General features: G+C 44.1%; 1 protein-coding gene across 1 annotated transcript in view; it reads left to right on the forward strand.

The window, feature by feature from the left end:
• Positions 1–19,791, forward strand: part of LOC122812116 — a 1,581,175-nt gene that overhangs the window by 1,241,429 nt on the left and 319,955 nt on the right. Inside the window, exon 10 of the mRNA XM_044084402.1 lies at positions 19,041–19,076. Coding sequence (XP_043940337.1) covers positions 19,041–19,076 — 36 coding nt within the window. The remainder of the gene's footprint in view (positions 1–19,040; positions 19,077–19,791) is intronic.

Genomic DNA, 19,791 nt, shown 5'->3' on the forward strand with positions numbered 1-19,791 from the left:
AACTGTACTTTGTGTACACTTACCATAAATGTATATGTTGGAGTGTATTCACTGTTGCAGTCCTGGTTTCATCCCTCCAGCCCACTGGTTTTCTCTCTCTCCTCTCTACGGCTATTCCTACTGGTATTGGTATTTACTTTTTACTGGTGGTTTCCACACTAATTCCTAGCTCCCTACTTGGGGCAAGAAAAACTGATGTAATGGCGTCAGCTGCCTGTTTTAATACCCCTGACATCATAGAAGAAGCGACCGCATCCGATGCAGCAATACTAAGTCTTTGGAATTCAGGCCAACTGAGGGCTATCTGCAGGCAGATAACCAGAGTGTGATGACTGCAACAGTGAATACACACACTAATATCTACATTTATGGTAAGTGTACACAACTGTACTGTCTGTGCTACACCCGCAGGTGAATCTAAAACTGACCTTATGGGTGATAGAATCCTGATCCCTTACAGACACCTTTACTCAGAGGATGTGCTTAATGTTTTGCAGAGGCCAGAAAACCCAGCACTAGGAGAAACTACGTGTCTAAATGGCTCACATTCTCCAATTGGTGTGGAACAAACAGGAACCCCCCCCCCTTTACTATCTCCATCCCTAGGGTCCTGTCCTACTTGTGTGAGCTACTCCAAACAGGACCGACATGTCCGTCGATCAGTCCACTTGTCTGCCATCTCTACTTGTCTGCCCATTTCACTTCTCCTGGTGTCTAGACTGAAGATAAGTCCTCCACATCAAACCCCTACGGAAAACCCATCCCTCCTCCGTGGGATCTAAATTTTGTATTAGAAAAGCTAACACCATCTCCTTTTGAACCAACACATTATGCTTCTCTGAAGTTTTGTGCATTCAAAATAGTTTTGCTAGTTGCCGTCACATCCTTCTGGAGGGCTTCGGAGACCCAAGCCCTGATTGCCACATCCCTTTAGCTAGTCTTTCACGGGGACAGAGTGGTGCTCAGGATCAACCCCTCCTTCATGCCCAAGTTAATTAATGAACTCTCATTGAATCAAACCATTAATCTACCTGTCTTCTACCCCCATTCCTCAAAATGCTTGAGAGGACCCTTAACTCTTTGGACTTGCACAGACAGCTGCGATACCTAAACAAAACCAAAGACATCAGGAAATCAGAGCAGTTATTTCCTTCCTTCCATCCCAGAGCACTAGGAAAAGCTATATCTAAGCAAACTATTGCCTCCTGGATCTCCAAGTCCATCTCCTTCTGCTACTCCCACCATGGAAAAACCTTACAAGGCAGTATCAAACCACATTCCATCAGAGTAGCTGCCTCCTCCTGACGTTTTCAAAGGCATTGATTCCCCTTCTATTTTAGAGACAGCCACTTGGACCTCAGTGCAGACCTTCACCAAACAACAAGCTGGGCATAGCATCCCATGCTAGAGCCAGTTTTGCCAGAACTATCCTACAGGGTTTCCTGGACCACGGAAACCCTTCCTCTGGTACTCTCCCTACTGTTATGAATACTGCAACATAGAAGAGAAGGACATCTGTGGTTATGGTAAGGTATTCACACAACTATTCTTTTTCTGTACTTTAAAACCTTATTCCTGATGATCATTGTTGGATGTTCGTGTTTCATTGTTGCAGTCATTACACTAGGGTTATCCTGCTGGCAGGCTACCCGCAGTCTGCCTGAATTCCAAAGTCCTGCTTCGGCGTCAGTTGCTGTCGCCCAGGGGTATATAAGATGCAGCCGACGCCATTTTCTTCAGTCTTTCTTGCCACGCAGTGCCCGAAGCAAAAGCAGTTCGCAAGTGCCGGTCGGCCGACTCCTGAGATTTTCAAAATTGAATTTCAGATCCGAAGTCTTCAATAAAGCTAAGTACCCCATTGGGAAAACTTTTTCTTGCTCCAGACCGATGTCAGTAAAAGTTAACAATTGTATTTCTTGTGGGAAGCAAATACCTCATAAGGATTTTCATTCTTACTGTATTCCTTGCCTAGACCCTGATCATGACGTTGCTAGTTGTCTGTTTTGTGCAGATTCAACCAACGCACTATTAAGCGCCTGTTTGATTTTGCTTTACGTTACTTTGGCCGAAGGTTTAACTATATAATGCCATCGGAACAACCGACCGGAGTTCATAAAAAGCGCAAGGACAAAGAAAGGGACAGGCACGCGAGGTCCAAAATAGACAAAGCCTCTTCTAGGCCAGTTGCAGGTTCTCAGTGAGGCGCTTTCGCAGCCCCTGACACCCACTACCTCAGAGCCACAGGCCGCCCCCGACTCCCATGTGGAGACAACTAGGCCTCTGGAAACTCAAGGTATTGGGCCTACAAAAACTATTCCCTCAGATGGGTCCAGAGTCGCTTAGCAGGCATCTGCTTCTGAGGGTGTTTTCAGACCTACACAGCTTACTATCAAGACCACTTCAGCAGCCAAGGCAAAGTCTAAAACACCTTTAAAGACAAAGAAACGTTCAGCATTCTCCTGGACAGTCATCCATGCCAAAGAAACGGATGCTTAAAATGGCCGAAGACCTAATTACTTTGATCAGGGGTTCCCATCCCCCTTCTGATACAAAGCCTTGGTAAGGCACGGACTATGACTCCTCTGACCAGGTTTCTATTTCTTCTGATTCCTCTTCAGAACAGGGATATTCTCTTCCTCCCTATGAGGACTCTGATGCTGAAGAATCTATCCCTTCAGTCTCTCCTCCTGAGGACTACTCTTTTGGGGAAACCCTGCACACCATGAGGGAGCATTTCCATTGGGAGAGCCAGGATTATTCAGAATCCAAGAAAAGACTCAGACTTTCTTTTATTACCTCAGCACAGGCCTCTTGCTATCCCCCTGTGCTAGATATTGATGTATTTTCTGAATCCAGTTTGTCTCCTAATTCTTTACCCCCTGCACCAGTTAAGCCAGATAGGTACTACATATTTTCTTTATAAAAACCCTGCTGCTGATCCAGAAACAGTTTCTCAGGGTTCCAAAGGGGTCAAGGCTTCCACTGCAAAAAAACCCTGTTCCCTCTGATAGGGGTTCTAGAGCACTGGACAAATGGGGGAAAAAAGTTTACACCTCTGCTACTTTAGCTGTAAGGGCTTTAAATTGCCATTTTCACATGTTTAAATATCAACAATACCCAATGTCTCTGCTAAAACAGAAAATGCTTACAAGCTCTGAATGTCCTGAAAACAAGGAAATGCAGGATTTATTGCACGCAGCTGAACAAGTGAGAAAGCATACTTTGCAATGTGGTTTTGATTCTTTAGAGGCTTCTTGCAGAGCCGCAGTTACAGGTTCTGTAATTCAAAGGCATGCTTGGTTAAAAGAACAGAGTATGTTCATCGTGTTACACTGCTGCAGTAATCACACTTGGGTTGTCCTGCTGTCAAGAGGTCCTGCAGTCGGCCTGAGTTCCAAAGTCTTGTTCCGGTGTCTGTTGCGGTCGCTTCTTCCCTGACGTCAGTGCGACAGGGGTATAAAAGATTCAGCTGACGCCATTTTCTTCAGTCTTTCTTGCCGTGTGGTACCCGAAGCAAAAAAAAGTTCGCAAGTGCCGGTTGGCCGACTCCTGAAATTTTCAAATCTAATTTCAGAAGTCTTCCATAAAGCTAAGTACCCCGTTGGGGAACCTTTTCTTGCCTCAGACCGATGTCAGAAAAAGTTAATTGCATTTCTTGTGGGAAGCAAATACCTCATAAGGATTTTCATTCTTATTGTATACCTTGCCTAGGCCCAGACCACGGCTTCACAAGTTGTTGGTGTTGTGCTAGGTTTAACAAACGAGCTGTTAAACGTCGGTTTGATTTCGCCCGACATTATTTTGGTAGAAAATTTAATTATACCATGCCGTCGGAACAACCGACGAACGGGATGCATAAAAATCGCAAAGATAAGGACAGGCAACAGAGACCCAAACCAAACACCTCTGCTAGGCCAGTCGCCAGTTTTCTGGTTTTCAGTGAAGCAGCTACGCAGCCCCTGACTACCGCTGATTTAGAACCCCAAATGGAGCTTGCTGGGCCTCCAGAGCCTTTATCTTTAGGCCCTTTTGACTCCATGACTGAAGGGGATTCCAGTGTAGTTGAAAGGCCTTCAGTTGCTGAAGGTGTCTTCAGACTGACTACACTTACTATTAAATCCTATGCAAAGCTGAAAACTCCTTTAAAAGTAAGGAAGCCTGTACAGCAGTCTCCAGTACAAGGCCCCATGTCTAAGAAACATGCTCAAGATGGCTGAAGACTTAATTGCCCTAATCAGGGGTTCCCATCTCCCTCCTGACAAAAGGCCTAGACAGGAGCACGACTACACTTTGTCTGACCGGGTTTCCATTTCCTTAGATTCTGCTGAGGAACAGGAATACTCTTTTCCCCCTTATGAAGACTCTGATGCTGAAGAGTTTATTCCTTCAGCATCTCCCCCAGAAGACTTCTGTTTTGGGGAAACCTTACATACCATGAGGGACATTTCCACTGGGAAGGCCAGGATTACTCTGATTCTAAGAAAAGGCTCCGAGAGTTCCTTTTACTACCCAGCACAGACCTCTTGCTATACCACCTGTGGATGATGTTTATTCAGAATTTAGCCTTAACCCAGATTCATTACCTCCTGCACCAGCCAAACCAGACAGATACTGCAGTCCCTGACTCACAAATTCCTATATAAAAGCCCTGTTGCTGACCCAGAAACCATTTCCCAGGGTCCCAAAGGGGTTAAGGCCTTTATTGCTAAAACCCTGTAGCCTCTGAAAGGGATTCTAGAGCACTAGACAGATGGGGAAATAAAGTATATACCTCAGCTACTCTAGCTATGAGGGCCTTAAATTGCCAGTTTCACATGCTGAAATATCAACAATATTTGATGTCTCAATTAAAACAAAAAAATTATCACACATACAGAGCAGCCTTTATTACAAGGAAACGCAGGATTTGTTGCATGCAGCAGAACAAGTGGGAAAACATACTTTGCAATGTGGATTTGACTCATTGGAAGCTTCTTGTAGAGCAGAGCAGCAGTAACAGGGTCTGTCATTCGTAGGCATGCTTGGTTAAAAGAACAAACTTTACCTGATCATGTTAAAGCAAAGTTATTGGATGCACCTTTGCAGCAGGATGTTTTATTTGGAGTGAAAGCAGAAGAGGTTTTAAAGAAAATGAAGGATAAGGCAAAAGCTATGCAGACGGTCAAGGATTTTTTACAGGTTCAACCCCCTCGCTTCAGCAGAAATTGGCCAACCAAAAACTGGTCCTTTCCAGCATCTGACAGACCACAGAGGGGCAAATACAAACACCCAAGGGGTAGAGGTCAGCCACAAGGCTCTTACAAGCCTCGACAATGGGGTGCCACAACCCAGAAAGGAGGAGAAGTCAGGTCTCAAACTATCAGAAGACCATCACAATGACCTACCCCTCAGACTGCCTAGCAAATCCCTCTTGGCAGCTCCCTTGGGAGGAAAACTTGCACTTTTTGCAGGCAATTGGCACATCATCACAAAAGACAAATGGGTCCTAAATGTTGTATCTCAAGGATACAGGTTCCACTTTCACACTCTACCAAGGATAAAAGGAATGCCGAACCTGCCACCAAATCAATGGGCAGAGGCTCAAAGACAAATTACAGCACTCATGGACATGAGAGCCATTCAACAGGTTCCTACACAGGAACAAGGATTTTACTCAAGACTTTCTGGTTCCCTGAAAGGACAAAGCCTGGAGACCCATTCTGGATCTTTCAATTCTAAACACATACCTGGACGTACCCAAATTCAAGATTCTCATACTACAGCAACTTCTTCCCATGCTTGACAAGAAGACTTTGCTAGTAACGGACCTCAAGGAGGCATACCTGCATGTCTCTATCAGGCAAAACTGCAGAAGATACCTCCGATTTATAGCAGGTTCAACTCATTACCAATTCTCTGCACTGCCCTTTGACTTATCTGCTGCGCCCAGGGTCTTCACAAAATGCCAGGCACCAGTAATTGCGTACTGCAAAGAGGAATTCAAATGTATCCATACCTGGACAACTGCCTTATTCAAGCAGAAAGCAAGGGCATTCTTTTAAAACATCTGGCATTTGTAAAAAACCTACCAAGTTGCCTAGGGTACACAGTAAACGAAAAGAAGTCAAAACTAGTGCCCTCACAAGACAATATTCCTGGGTGCCAGCTTAAATGCAACGGCCCAGATGGCTTATCTCATGCCAGACAAGCAAGGACAACTGACTCAATACTTCAAAATGATGGCAACAAAGACCCAACTCCCTGCAAGAAAAATTCTGCAGGCCTTGGGATTCATGGCATCTTGCATAATACTAATACCATATGCAAAACTGCATATGAGGAAATTGCAATAGTACCTGAAAAGCGTATGGACTCAACACAGCCACAGCTTGGAAACAATAATACCACTCATTCCCTGCCTTCAACAGGAGTTTTTATGGTGGGCTCAGGCATGTCCCCTCAACAAGGGTCAGCCTTTCACCTTAGCCACAGCCAGGCAAACAATAACAGATGCATCGGATTACACCTGGGGAGCACACATGGCAGGACAGTGTATTCAGGGCAAATTGTCTGCAGATCAAATGCATCACCACATCAATCAAAAAGAGATGCTAGCTGTACAAAATGCCCTAACAGCTTTCAAGGACCTCCTACATCCAGGACAACTTCTAATAAAGACGGACAACACCACAGTGATGTGGTACATAAACAAACAAGGGGGCACACATTCCTATCCTCTATGCAGGCAAGCAATGACCTTGTGGAACACAGCACGGACCTACCAAGTTAAACTACAAGCACAATTCCTGCCAGGAAAGAAAAATACATTGGCAGAAGAACTAAGCAGAAATATCATGGACCTCACAAGTGGAAACTAGATCCACAAGTATTCACAATGATAACTCAAAAATGGGGGAGCCCAGATACAGATCTGTTTGCCTCCCCCAAAACTACCAACTACGGAAATTTTGTACAAGGACATACCACTCACTAGCTTGGAAAGTGGACGCCTTCTCATTCAGTTGGAAAAACATTAACAGTGTATGGCTTTCCTCTACTGCCTCTTTTGGCAAAGGTGCTGCTGAAAGGCAGATTAGAGGGCCCACAAATGATACTCATTGCTCCAGACTGGCCACGCCAACACTGGTACCCAGTATTAAGGAACATGGCTCAAGGCCCCCATGGATTTTACCTCAAATTCCTCACCTGCTGACTCAGCAAAACAATCAGATTCTACACAGCCAGCTCAAGACTTTAAATCTGGCTGCATGGCAGATTACCTAAACAACCAGTCAACACTTCTCTCTAAAGCTGTTATGGATGTCATTCTGGAGGCCAGGAGACCCAGCACCAGGAAAACCTACTCGGACAAATGGAAATGATTCTGCGCCTGGAACAAGGCTAAAGGCCTAAATCCTCTTGTCCCAAATATTCCGCAGATTCTGCAATATTTGACTGAGATGTTGCGTAAAGGCCTTTCCTTTTCGTGTATTAAGATCCACGCTTCAGCTATTTCAGCTAATTACAACACGGATCCTCCTAGATTTTCACATCCATTGCTAAGACGGTTCCTCAGAGGGGCTAAGAACATAAGACCGCCCTGGAGAGCACCAACACCAACTTGGAACCTCAATTTTGTTTTGGAAAAACTTACACTACCACCCTTCGGACCAGCTTTTACAGCCAGTTTACAATTTTTATCATGGAAAACTGCCGTGCTGCTAGCAATAACATCAGCACGAAGAGTCTCTGAGCTACAGGCCCTAATGGCAGTGGAGCCTTCATTTTTCATCAAGACAGAGTCTCTTTACGAACTAACCCTTCCTTTATGCCAAAGGTGGTATCCAGTGTGGCTCTAAACCAAACCATTAATTTACCCACCTTTTATCCAAACCCCCAGAATAAAGGGGAAAGGCTCCTACACTCTTTGGGCATTCACAGGCAATTACGTTTCTACTTGGATAAAACTAAGGCTTTCAGAAAATCTGACCAACTCTGTATCCTATGCTGCCGGATCACATGGAAAGGCTATCTCAAAACAGACTATTTCAAAATGGATAGGACATTGCATCTCTTTCTGCTACACACACCATGGGAAATCTGTACCTGGTAACATTAAGTACATTCCACCAGGGCTAGAGCAACATCAGCAGCCTTCCTCAGAGAGGGGTACCAGCCAAGAATATTTTGGAGGCTGCAACTTGGAGTTCAGTGCACACCTTCACCAAGCACTACCACTTACCTCTATATTCAAAAACCAGAGCTGGCTTTGCCACTGCAGTTCTGCAGGGCCTACTAGCTTCTCCAAACCCTGTTTAATACCAACCATCCAGCCTTAGCTTTGGGATTCAACCTAAGTGTGATGATTGTAGCAGTGTAACACGATGAACATAGTACAGTTTTGTACCTACCATAAATGTAGATGTTCGAGTGTTCACACTGCTGCAGTCCAGGTTTACCCTCCCACCATCCCCTCTTCTTACCTGGGTTTTATCTATACCTCCCTTTTTATACAATCTATATGATGTATTTCTGTATGGTGTATTTGCTTACAGCTGTAGCTTTTGTTTTCTACTTATGTATTTCACTTGGGATTATGTATTGTCTTCCTGTTTGGGGGCACCTGACATCTGGGGCAAGAAAATCTGAAGAAAATGGCGTTGGCTACCTCTTTTATACCCCTGTCGCACTGGCGTCAGAGAAGAAGCGACCGCAGCTGATGCCGGACCAAGACTTTTGAACTCGGGCCGGCTGTGGGACCGCCTGACGGCAGGATAACCCAAGTGTGATGACTGCAGCAGTGTGAACATCTACATTTATGGTAGGTACAAAACTGTACTTTACCTGATCTTGTTAAAGCAAAATTATTGGATGCTCCATTACAGCATGATACTTTGGTGTTAAGGCAGAAGAGGTGTTTAAGAAAATGGAGGATAAAGCAAAATCAATGCAGACAGTAAAGGATTTCTTACAGGTTCAGCCGCCCAGATTTAGCAGGAACTGGCCTTCTAAAAACTGGTCTTTCCAGTGTCACAGGCCACAAAGAGGCAGATTTCAGCCCCAAGGCTCATACATACCTAAACAATGGGGTGCTTCAGCCCCCAAAGGTGGAGAAGACAAATCACAACCTTATAGGAAACAGTTTCAATGACTTCCCCTACCAATGCCAAACACTTATCTTTTGGCAGCCCCCTAAGGGGGAAAACTAGCACTTTTCTCACAAAATTGGCACATGATCACCCAGGACAAATGGGTACTGAATATTGTTTCTCAAGGTTACAGGTTCCACTTTCACACCCTACCAAGACCAAAGAGTATGCCAGACCTGCCACACAATCAATGGGCAGAGGCACAAAAACAAATGTCAGCTCTTATGGACATGAGGGCTCTTCAAAATGTACCACAGCAAGAGCAGGGGCAAGAATTTTACTCAAGACTTTTCTTGGTACCCAGAAAGGACAAAGCCCGGAGACCAGTACTGGATCTGTCTACTCTAAATACTTTCCTGGACGTTCCAAAATTCATAATGTTGACACTGCAGCAACTTCTACCCATGCTGGGCAAGAAGGCTTGGCTAGTTACTTTGGACCTCAGAGGCATACCTGCATGTCCCAATAAGACAATCTTGCAGAAGATACCTCAGATTCATAGCTGGCTCAATGCATTCCCAATTCTCTGCACTGCCCTTTGGCTTATCTACTGCGCCCAGGGTCTTCACAAAATGCCTGGCACCAGTAATTGTATTTTGCAGACAAAAAGGAATTCAAGATATAGCCCTACTTGGACGACTGCCTTATTCAAGCAGAGAGCAAGGACAATCTACTAAAGCAGCTGGCATTTGTAAGAAGATTACTAATTTGCCTAGGGTACTCAGTAAATGAAAAGAAATCAAAACTAGTGCCCCCTCAAGAGAGATATTCTTGGGTGCAAGCTTAAATACAACTGCCCAGATGGCTTATCTCAAGCCAGACAAAGGCAACTGACTCATTACTTTCAGATGATGGCAACAAAGACCCAGCTATCTGCAAGAAAAATTCTGCAGGCTTTGGACTTCATGGCATCCTGCTGATTCCATATGTAAGACTGCATATGAGGAAGCTACAATGGTATCTGAAAAGTGTTTGGACTCAACATTGCCACAGCCCGGAAATTACTCTTATTCCCTGCCTGCAACAGGAGTTTCGATGGTGGGCACTGGCCTGTCACCACAAGGGGCAGCCTTTCACTTTACCCACAGCCAGGCAGACGCTAACAAAAGATGCATCGGATTATGCCTGGGGGGCAAACATGGCAGGAAAATGTATTCAGGGCACGTGGCCCACGGACCAAATGCATCTTCATATCAATCAAAAAGAGATACTAGCTGTACAGAATGCCCTGACAGCTTTCAAGGATCTACTACATCCAGGACAACTATTACTAAAGACTGACAGTACTACAGTTATGTGGTACATAAGCAAAGGGGGCTCACATTACTACCCCCACTGTAGGCAAGCCATGACTTTGTGGAACACAGCACTGACCTATCAAGTACATCTGCAGGCACAATTCCTGCCAGGAAAGAAAAATACTCTGGCAGATGAACTAAGCAGAAACATCATGGACCCTCACAAGTGGAAACTAGATCCACAGGTCTTCAACATAACAAGGAAATGGGGATGCCCAGACATAGATCTTTTTGCCTCCCCTCACAACTGCCAATTAGAGAGAGTGCACAAGGACTCATCACTCACAAGCATGGAAAGTGGATGCTCTGTCATTCAGCTGGAAAACCCTAACAGTTTATGCCTTTCCAACACTGCCTCTCCTTCCCAAGGTACCCCTAAAAGTCAGACGAGAAGCCAAAAATTATTCTGATTGCCCCAGACTGGCCACGCCAGCACTGGTACCCAATTCTAAAGAACTGGTCTCAAGGCCTAGCCTGGAATTTATCTAAAATTCCTCATCTTCTGACTCAAAATCAGATCCTGCACAGCCAACTCAGAACCTTAAATGTGGCTGCATGGCAAATAATTTAGCCACTCAAAACACACCTCTCTAAAGCTGTTATGGATGTCCTTTTGGAAGCCAAGGGGCCCAGCATCAGGAAATCTTATGCAGGAAAACAGAAGAGTTTCTGTGCTTGGAACCAGGCACAAGGACTTGAACCACTTGATGTTTATCGTGTTACACTGCTGCAGTCATTATACTTGGGTTATCCTGCCATCAGGTGGTCCCTCAGTCGGCCGAGTTCCAAAGTCTTGGTCCAGCGTCGGTTGCTGTCACTTCTTCCCTGACGTCAGTGCGCCAGGGGTATATAAGATGCAGCCGACTCCATTTTCTTCAGTCTTTCTTGCCGCGTGGTGCCCGAAGCAAAAGCAGTTTGCAAGTGTCTTTCGGCAGACTCCTGAGATTTTCATTCCGAATCCAGAACCGAAGTCTTCTACAAAGCTAAGTACCCCGTTGGCGAAACTTTCTTGCCTCAGACCGATGTCAGTAAAAGTTAATTGTATTTCTTGTGGGAAGCAAATACCTCAAGGATTTCCATTCTTATTGTATCCCATACCTAGGCCCAGACCACGACGTCACAGGTTGTGGGTTTTGTGCTAGGTTTAACAAGAGCACTATTAAACGTCTGATTTTGCCCGACATTATTTTGGCAGAAAATTCAATTACACCATGCTGTCGGAACAACCGATGACTGAAAAAGCGCAAAGACAAGGGCAGGCATCCGAGGCCCAAAACTGATGAAGCCTCTTCTAGGCCAGTCGCCGGTACTCCGGTTTTCAGCGAGGCGCCTTCGCAGCCCCTGACTATCGCTTCTTTGGAACCACAGGACGCCTCTGACTCCCACGTGGAGATGGCTGGGCCTTTGGATACACCAGATTTATGGCCTACCGAGACTAACCCTTCAGAGGGATCCGGAGCAGCTGAACAACCTGCAGCTTCAGAGGGTGTTTTCAGACCTACTCAGTTAACCATTAAATCTTCTGCTAAATCTAAAACCCCTTTAAAAACAAAGAAACAACTTCAACATTCACCAGGACAGGCCTCCATGCCTAAGAAAGAGATGCTCAAAATGGCCGAAGACTTAATTACTCTGTTCAGGGGGTCCCCACCCTCCTGATAAAAGGCCTAGACAGGATGCAGACTATGACTCATCCAACCAGGTGTCCATATCTTTAGATTCATCCTCAGACGAAGGATACTCTTTACCCCCTTATGAGGATTCTGATGCTGAGCAATCTATTCCTTCAGCTTCCCCACCAGAGGACTACTCCTTTGGGGAAACCTTGTATACCATGAGGGAGCATTTCCATTGGGAGGGCAGGTATTACTCAGAATCCAAGAAAAGGCTCAAATTTTCTTTCATTACCTCAACACAGACCCCTTGCTATTTCACCAGTGTTGGATATTGTGGATGTGTATTCTGAATCCAGTCTAAATCCTGATTCTTTACATCCTGCTCCAGTTAAGCCTGACAGATACTACTGAGTCCCTGACTCTCACAAATTCATTTATAAAAGCCTTGTTGCTGACCCTGAAACTATTTCCCAGGGTCCCAAAGGGGTAAAGGACTCTACAGCAAAAAACCCAGTTCCCTCAGAGAGATTCCAGAGCATTAGATTAAAGAAAGTATACACATCTGCAACTTTAGCAATGAGGGCCTTAAATTGCCAGTTTCACATGCTTAAATATCAGCAATTTTTGATTTCTCAGTTGAAACAAAAAATGCTTCCAAATTCAGATCTTCCTAACTATAAGGAAATGCAGGATTTATTGCATGCAGCTGAACAAGTGGGAAAACATACTTTGCGATGTGGTTTTGATTCATTAGAGGTTGTCTGTAGAGCAGCAGTTACAGGTTCTGTCATTAGAAGACATGCTTGGTTAAAAGAGTGACTTTACCAGATCATGTTAAAGCAAAACTATTGGATGCACCTTTTCAGCAGGATGTTTTATTTGGAGTTAAGGCAGAAGAGGTATTAAAGAAAATGGAGGATAAGGCAAAATCTATGCAAACGGTGAAGGATTTCTTACAGGATCAGCCTCGTCGATTTAGCAGAAATTGGCCAACAAAAAATTGGTCCTTTCCAGTTTCAGACAGACCTCAAAGGGGCAGATACAGACGTCCAAGAAGCGGAGGTCAACCACAAGGTTCTTACAGGCCTCGACATTGGGGTGCTTCAACCCAGAAAGAAGGGGAAGACAGGCCTCAAGCTTATAAAAAACAACCCCAATGACTTCCCACTACAGCTGCCAAGCGCTTCTCTTGGCAGCCCCCTTGGGGGGAATACTGGCACTTTTCTGTCACAGTTGGCATTTGATCACCAAAGACAAATGGGTTCTCAATATTGTAGCTCAAGGTTACAGGTTCCACTTTCACACTGCCAAGGTTAAAAGGAATGCCAAATCTGCCACCACATCAATGGGCAGAGGCTCAAAGACAAATTACAGCACTCATGGACATGAGCTATTCAAAAGGTACCAACACAGGAGCAAGGACAAGGGTTTTACTCAAGACTCTTTCTGGTTCCCAGAAAGGACAAAGCCTGGAGGCCCATTCTGGATCTTTCTTTAAGTACTTACCTGGATGTTCCAAAATTCAAAATGTTGACATTACAGCAGCTTCTTCCCATGCTGGGCAAGAAAGCTTGGCTCGTAATTTTTGGAACTCAAGGAGGCATACCTGCATGTCCCTATCGGACAAAATTGCAGAAGCTATCCTCAGATTCTAAGCTGGTTCAATGCATTACCAATTCTCTGCACTGCTCTTTGGCTTATCTACTGCGCCCAGGGTCTTTACAAAATGCCTGGCACCAGTAATTGCATTTTGCAGACAAAAAGGAATTCAAATTTACCCATACTTGGACGACTGCCTTATTCAAGCAGAGTGCAAAGACATTCTTCTAAAGCTTCTGGCATTTGTAAAAAGATTGCTAATTTGCCTAGGGTACACCTTAAACAAAAAGAAGTCAAAACTAGTGCCCTCACAAGAGAATATTCCTGGGTGCCAGCTTAAATACAACGGCCCAGATGGCTTATCTCATGCCAGACAAGCAAGGGCAAACTGACTCAATATTTCCAATTGCTGGCAACAAAAACCCAACTCCCTGCAAGAAAAATTCTGCAGGCCTTGGGGTACATGGCGTCTTGCATACTACTAATTCCATATGCCAGACTGCATATGAGGAAACTACAATGGTACCTAAAGAGTGTCTGGTCTCAACACTGTCACTGCTTGGAAACAGTAATGCCACTTATTCCTTGCCTTCAACAGGAGTTTCGATGGTGGGCTCAAGCCTGTCAACTCAACAAAAGACAGCCTTTCACTCAACCCACAGCCAGGCAAACACTGACAACAGATGCTTCAGATTACGCCTGGGGAGCACACATGGCAGGAAAATGTATTCAGGGCAAGTGGCCCACAGAACAAAGGCATCTTCACATCAATCAGCGATGCTAGCTGTACAAAACCCTTACAGCTTTCAAGGACCTTCTGCATCCAGGATACTACTACTAAAGACAGACAACACCACAGTTATGTGGTACATAAACAGGCAAGGGGGCACTCATTCATATCCCTTCTGCAGACAAGCCATGACCTTGTGGAACACAGCTCTAACCTATCAAGTTCATCTGCAAGCACAATTCCTGCCAGGAGAGAAAAACACACTGGCAGACGACTTAAGCAGAAACATCATGGATCCGCACAAGTAGAAATTACATCCACAAATATTCATAATGATAACACAAAAATGGTGGACCCCGGACATAGATCTGTTTGCATCCCCAATCAATTGCCAGCTACAGAAATTCTGCACAAGGACTTACCACCCACAAGCATGGAAAGTGGATGCCCTCTCATTCAGCTGGAAAAACCTACAAGTATATGCTTTCCTACCACTTCCTCTCCTTTCAAAGATACTCCTAAAAGCCAGACAAGACAAGCCAAAGATGATCCTGATTGTCCCAGACTTGGCCACACCAGCACTGGTACCCAATCGTAAAGAACTTAGCACAAGGGCCACCATGGATTTTGCCTCAAATCCCACATCATCTGACTCAGCAAAACAATCAGATACTTCACAGCCAGCTCAAGGCTTTAAATCTGGCTGCATGGAAGATTCCTTAGTCAAACAAGCAATGCCTCTTTCCAGAGCTGTTATGGATGTCATTCTGGAGGCCAGAAGGCCCAGCACCAGAAAAGCCTATTCGGATAAATGGAAGATTCTGTGCCTGGAACCAGGCGCTCTCAGCCTTGACCCTCTTGTCCCAAATATTCCTCAGATACTACAATACTTAACTGAGATGCTGGACAAAGGCCTCTCCTTTTCATCCATTAAGATCCACGCCTCTGCCATCTCTGCTCATTACAACACAGACCCTCCAATTTTTTCTAATCCTTTGCTAAAACAGTACCTCAGAGGGGCCAAAAACATAAGACCGCCCCATAGAGCACCAACTCCAACTCGGGACCTCAACTTCATCTTGGAAAAATTAACTTTACCTCCTTTTGAGCCAGCTAACTCAGCAGACTTAAAATATGTCTCTTGGAAAACTGCTCTGCTCCTGGCAATAACCTCAGCACGAAGAGTTTCAGAATTACAGGCACTAATGGCAGTGGAACCTTTCATCATTTTCCACCAAGACAGGGTGTCTTTAAGAACAAACCCTACTTTTATGCCAAAGGTGTATCAAGTGTGGCTCTAAACCAACTATTCACTTGCCAAGTTTGTATCCAAATCCACAGAATAAAGGGGAGAGACTTCTACATTCCTTGGATATACACAGGCAGTTATGCTTCTACTTGGACAAAATGAAAGCTTTCAGGAAAACTGAGCAATTGTTTGTAGCATATGCTGCAGGAGCACAGGGAAAAGCCATTTCGAAACACACCATTTCTAAATGGATAGGGCACTGTATACGTTTCTGCTATACACACCATGGGAAAGCTGTACCTAACAGCATTAGGTCACATTCCACCATGGCAACAGCCACTTCAAATGCCTACCTCAGAGGAGTACCTACCAAGGACATTTTGGAAGCAGCAACTTGGAGTTCTGTACATACCTTCACCAAACATTACGATCTGCCTATTTATTCTAAATCCAGAGCTGGCTTTGCCACTGCAGTGCTGCAGGGCCTTATAGCCACCCCTAATGTCTTATAGAACCAGCCACCCTACCTCAGCTTTGGGATTCTACCCAAGTGTAATGACTGCAGCAGTGTAACACGATGAACACAGTACAGTTTTATATCTACTGTAAATGTAGATGTTAGTGTATACACTGCTGCAGTCTAGGTTATCCTCCCTCCTTCCCCTCTTCCTTGCTGGTACTTAGGCCTTCTACCCTTTGCTGCCTATAGGGAGTATTTGCTGGTAACAAAGTTTTTGATTGCTTTTCTTATGTATGTTTTATTAGCAATTTACATTGCCTACTTTTTTGGGGGCACTTGACATCTGGGGCAAGAAAAACTGAAGAAAATGGCGTCTGCTGCATCTTGTATACCCCTGGCGCACTGACGTCAGGGAAGAAGCGACAGCAACCGACGACAGACCAAGACTTTGGAACTCGGGCCGACTGAGGGACCGCCTGACGGCAGGATAACCCAAGTGTAATGACTGCAGCAGTGTATACACTCTAACATCTACATTTATGGTAGGTACAAAACTGCACTTGCCAAATATTCCTCAGATTTTACAATACCTGAGATGCTGGACAAAGGCCTATCCTTCTCATCAATTAAGATCCATGCCTCTGCCATTTCAGCTCATTACAATAAGGAACCTCATTTTTTCTCACATCCACTGCCAAGGGAGTACCTCAGAGGGGCAAAAACATAAGACCCCCAAGGAGAGCACAGATACCTCCCTGGAACCTCAACTTTGTCTTGGAGTAGCTCACATTGCCTCCTTTTGAGCCAGCCAATACAGCTGATATAAAATTCTTGTCATGGAAAACTGCTCTGCTACTAGCAATAACTTCAGCAAGAAGAGTCTCAGAGTTACAGGCATTAATGGCAGTGGAACCTTTTATCATTTTTCATCCGGATAGGGTTTCTCTAAGGACAAACCCAACATTTATGCCAAAGGTAGTATCCAGTATGGCTCTTAACCAAACCATTCATTTTCTAACAATTTATCCAAATCCCCAGAATAAAGGGGAGAGACTTCTGCAGTCTTTGGACATACACAGGCAACTACGCTTCTACTTGGACAAAGCAAAAGCTTTCAGAAAAACTGAGCAACTGTTTGTAGCATATGCAGCAGGATCACAAGGAAAGGCTATCTCAAGGCAGACTATTTCAAAATGGATAGGACACTGCATTCGTTTCTGCTATGCACAGCATGGCAAGTCAGTGCCTAAGAATATTAGGCCACATTCTGCCAGGGCAGCAGCCACTTCAGCAGCCTTTCTCAGAGGAGTACCAACCAAGGAAATTTTGCAGGCTGCAACTTGGAGTTCAGTGCACACTTTTACCAAGCATGATCACTTACCTCTTTACTCTAAATCCAGAGCAGGCTTTGCCACTGCAGATCTTCAGGGCCTCCTAGCCACTCCTAATCCTATTTAGACCCAGCCGCCCTACCTCAGCTTTGGGATTCAACCCAAGTTTAATGACCAACAGTGAAACACGAACATAGTACAGTTGTGTACCTACCATAAAAGTAGATGTTCGAGTGTATTCACTGTTGCAGTCCAGGTTACCCACCCTCCACCCCCCGTTCTTTGCTGGGACTTATCTATACCTCTCTATCCTATAAAACCTATGTGGTGTATTTGCTTGTAGATGAAGGCATTGTTTTTATTTTACTGTATGTTTTTATAAGCAATATGTATTGTCTCTTCTTGGGGGCACCTGACATCTGGGGCAAGAAAAACTGAAGAAAATGACGTTGGCTGTATCTTGTATACCCCTGGCGCACTGATGTCTGAAGAGGCGACAGCAGCCGACTCCGGACCAGGACTTTGGAATTCAGGCTGACTGTGGGTAGCCTGCCAGCAGGATAACTCTAGCGTAATGACTGCAACAGTGAATACACTCTAACATCTACATTTATGGTAGGTACACAACTGTACTTTTTCTTATCCCCAACTGTTAATTCACATGGCTCAGTAAACTGTTTAATATGTAATCTGATATTTAAAAAAAAGTTCTAAATCAGCATATTAAATGCTTTCATCAGAATAGAGCTATTTTTTAAATAAACTTGCCTTTACTGAAGCCTCATTGACTTTGAAGGAGTTGATCTCTGTAAGGAGGAGCATAATGTTTACATCCTCATGCTCCTTGCAGATGGCTTGTCTGCCAACTAACAGGACCTGAATGTATAAATTGAGGAAATAATGTAGCTTTCTTAGTTTTAAAACCTCTAAAATGCATTGTGTCTTTGAGGGTAGTAACCACCATGAGGGGTAGCCGTCCTCTAGCATAACAGAAAAACCCATTAGATTATCTGAGATTTAGATGGTCTGTTATGCGATGCAGCAGTTTGTTGGACGTGCACTACATATGTGTCTTGTGTTAATTTTTGTGATGCCACATTTACTTTTCACCGGAAGTCTTATTGATTTATTTGCATTTTTGGGTAGATGTTAAATACGCTGTAAACAACAATTTTGTAATGTGGTTCTGTTCAGCTTGGGTAAAACCATTCATTTATGTTGTGGTCTGGAATGCCTTAGCACTAGTTATGGTTAGAACAGTGCTGAAGTGGGTTGGTGTGACGCTTTTTAATATTTACAATTTAGGAAGTGGTTAGTGTGCTTCCAAAATTCATTTACTTTGTGAAGTTGCATATAGTGTATGTTCTCAAGTGCTCATTCATACATAACTTTTTCCACATGCGGTATGTACAGATTACCAAATCATTAAACCTCACACTTGACTGTACTTGGCAGTAAAACTTGCACGTTTAATCTGCTTAGTAAAGAAAACTAGTATACTTTAAAAAGTAGATTGACAGAATGTTATTTTAGCTCTTAACAGTGAGGTTCATGCCAGTTGCACTTTGAATGTTACATGTGTTTTTTCTGATGTACATTTCCTACCTCTAACTTTCCTTTGTTTTGCAGACCTTTTTTTGGCTATCAGGGAAGTGAAAATCGGATGTAAGTACCTGCATTTGTACACTACATTGGTGATAATTGTTAAGGAAGTCATAATAAAGGAAGGCTACTTGATTGATATTCATCGTGTTGATCACTGCTGCAGTAGCTGTGGCTAAATGGTTTGTATCCCACAAGTATAACAGCCAGTCACCTTCCAAAGCACCTTCCACGTATTCAAACAGTTAAGCAGCTCAAACTGAACTACCTAACATCAAAGGCTTTTGAGAGCCAAGCCCTACAAAGCTTTCCTGCTGTTGACGAGAGCACTCCTCTGCAAGCTTTCAAGGATCACCGGTTGACTTCTGCTGTTTGCAAGGCAGATAAGTTCCCTTTGGCGGGGGGGCTTCTATATAAATTTTTTTTTGTCAAAATTTACTTTCCTGCATGGAAAAGTTTAATTGGAGTTTCTTTTAATTGACTGTCAAGAGATTTGTACTTTAAATTGGAGCACAGTTTTCCTGTTAGTTAAGCATTTTTTAATTTTTCCTGTGTTGACATTTTTTTACTTTTTGCGGCTGATTAAGTGTATTGAAGTGCTTTTACTGTGTTTTGTGTAGTAAAAAAAAAAAACTTAACTTTTAGTTGCTCAGGCTGCTTCTTTTCTCTGGGAAAGAGGCACTTTTTGGCTAGGTCATGGAACAAACTACCAGTTTCATGGTCTGCCCTTCCAACCACAAAAAGAAAGTAAAGCAGAGATGACCTGTGCACCACAGCA

The sequence above is a fragment of the Protopterus annectens genome, chromosome 9.part0 (genome assembly GCF_019279795.1).
Source record: "Protopterus annectens isolate FY-2018-M chromosome 9.part0, PAN1.0, whole genome shotgun sequence".
NCBI lineage: Eukaryota > Metazoa > Chordata > Ceratodontiformes > Protopteridae > Protopterus > Protopterus annectens.